General features: G+C 39.5%; 1 protein-coding gene across 5 annotated transcripts in view; it reads right to left on the bottom strand.

Annotated features, from left to right (window-relative positions):
• Window positions 1-811: 811 nt before the first annotated feature.
• The window catches only part of IGF2BP3 (insulin like growth factor 2 mRNA binding protein 3), a 138867-nt gene continuing 138070 nt past the window's right edge, over window positions 812-1608 (bottom strand). For all 5 annotated transcript variants that reach the window (XM_015418861.1, XM_015418862.1, XM_015418864.1 and 2 more), the window contains one exon: window positions 812-1195. In XM_015418861.1, coding sequence (XP_015274347.1) covers window positions 1094-1195 — 102 coding nt within the window. In that variant the 3' untranslated portion in view covers window positions 812-1093. The remainder of the gene's footprint in view (window positions 1196-1608) is intronic.

Here is a 1608-nt window from a genome sequence, read left to right as displayed (position 1 = left end):
AGTACAAAAGAATTTTTTCAGTCTGCAGAAGACTTTCTAAAATTTACCCCCAAGTCCCAGCCTCTTGCCATCACTTCCTTGTTCTGTTCCCAACAAAGTACCATCACAAACTTTTTCATCCCATCCTAAAAGAAAAATCATGGCATTGCTGCTATCAGAATGTTGGCATTTGTTTAGGTATCAATTGAACATTCACTAACTCCCCCCTCCCCCAAACAAATGATTGTGTTGAAACCCTCAGATATAATCTGAGACTATATTTTTTCCATCTCACTCCCATCAACCAGCAGCTAGAAGCAATCTGCTATATCCCCCCCCCCTCCCCCAAAAGTTCTGTAGCACTTCTAGCTGCTGGCTGATCAAATTTTACTTTTTTTAAAAAAATAAAATGCTCAAGAACTATTAGCTTTATAAAGTATACAAAATACCCAAAAGAAAAAAAAAAGCAAAAAAGGAACAATTTCTTATTTGAGGTATTAAATGCCTGAGGTAGTTTAGTAAAATGCATATTTATCTTTTCATGCCCTGGCCAACACCATTCAACACTTCCCTTAGTTTATACATGGCAGTGTTATGTAAAAATGCAACCAAATGCTTTAAAAGAAATGCCACTTGGTTAACATTGGGAGTAACACTTAACCGCTTGTCAATGCCCTTGTTGTAAACCCAAACCCTCCCAGAATCCCACCCTTCCAATCGTCTTTTCTTCTTTTACAAGTGGACCTAGAAGAGCAATGCCTTTTCTTTTTTTTTTTAAATCAGTGAACTCAAAAGAGAAAGCTTCATTAAACCAAGTTCTAAAATTGCTGGGGAATAGTAAGAACAATAAAAGAAGACTAACAAGTTTATGTTGAACTGTGAGAATAGAACAAAAAGGGAAGTGAAGGGGTCCTTAGTTTAAAGCTGGGTTTCAAAAGTAAGAGAGCCTAAAGAATACATTCTCAGAGACAGCATGCCAAGTGCGGCCTGGTCCTCAGACAAATGACTGGCTTGGTGAAACGTCTGCATACAACTCCAACAGGTACCCAGAACCTGTCCATTACAGTCTCTCTTTGGTCTGGCATCTGTCTCCGAAGGGTCTTTTCGTAAGCCTTTATTTTCGTCTTTGCTGAGTCGATCCACTTTGCGCTGTCTTTTGCTGTTGTTGCTGCCTTCTTACCTGAGCCAGTATTTCCTGAATTTTCCTCTGGGCAAGCTGTAGTGCAATTAAACTGATCGTCAGTTCCAACCACCACCTTTTATGTAAGATTAACTTTTCATACCTCTTCACTTTGATACCCTGCACCTCAATTGCACTTGGGACTATATAATTTTACATAATGGATACTGCATTACTGTATTTACTCAAAATACAAGACAATTAAAAAAACCACAACTTTTCAGTAGCTTTTAAAGTTGGGGTTATTTTACATTTGGACACAAATTTATACAGATGATCTGTGCTTGAAGACAGAGGCAAATGCAGCTTGGTCACACAGGCTGTCAGTGCTGTCAGTGCACTCTTTCTCTTGATTCTTTTTTGGCTTGGCCAGAAAGCCCAGAGGGAGAGAGAACTGTTGCCATTAATCACCCGGGAGGGGGCTGGAAGCCTCCTGTGTGACTAAGTTG

The sequence above is a fragment of the Gekko japonicus genome, unplaced genomic scaffold (assembly GCF_001447785.1).
Source record: "Gekko japonicus isolate JY-2015 unplaced genomic scaffold, Gekko_japonicus_V1.1 scaffold1729, whole genome shotgun sequence".
NCBI lineage: Eukaryota > Metazoa > Chordata > Lepidosauria > Squamata > Gekkonidae > Gekko > Gekko japonicus.
This window is presented reverse-complemented; position numbering and strand designations above follow the sequence as displayed.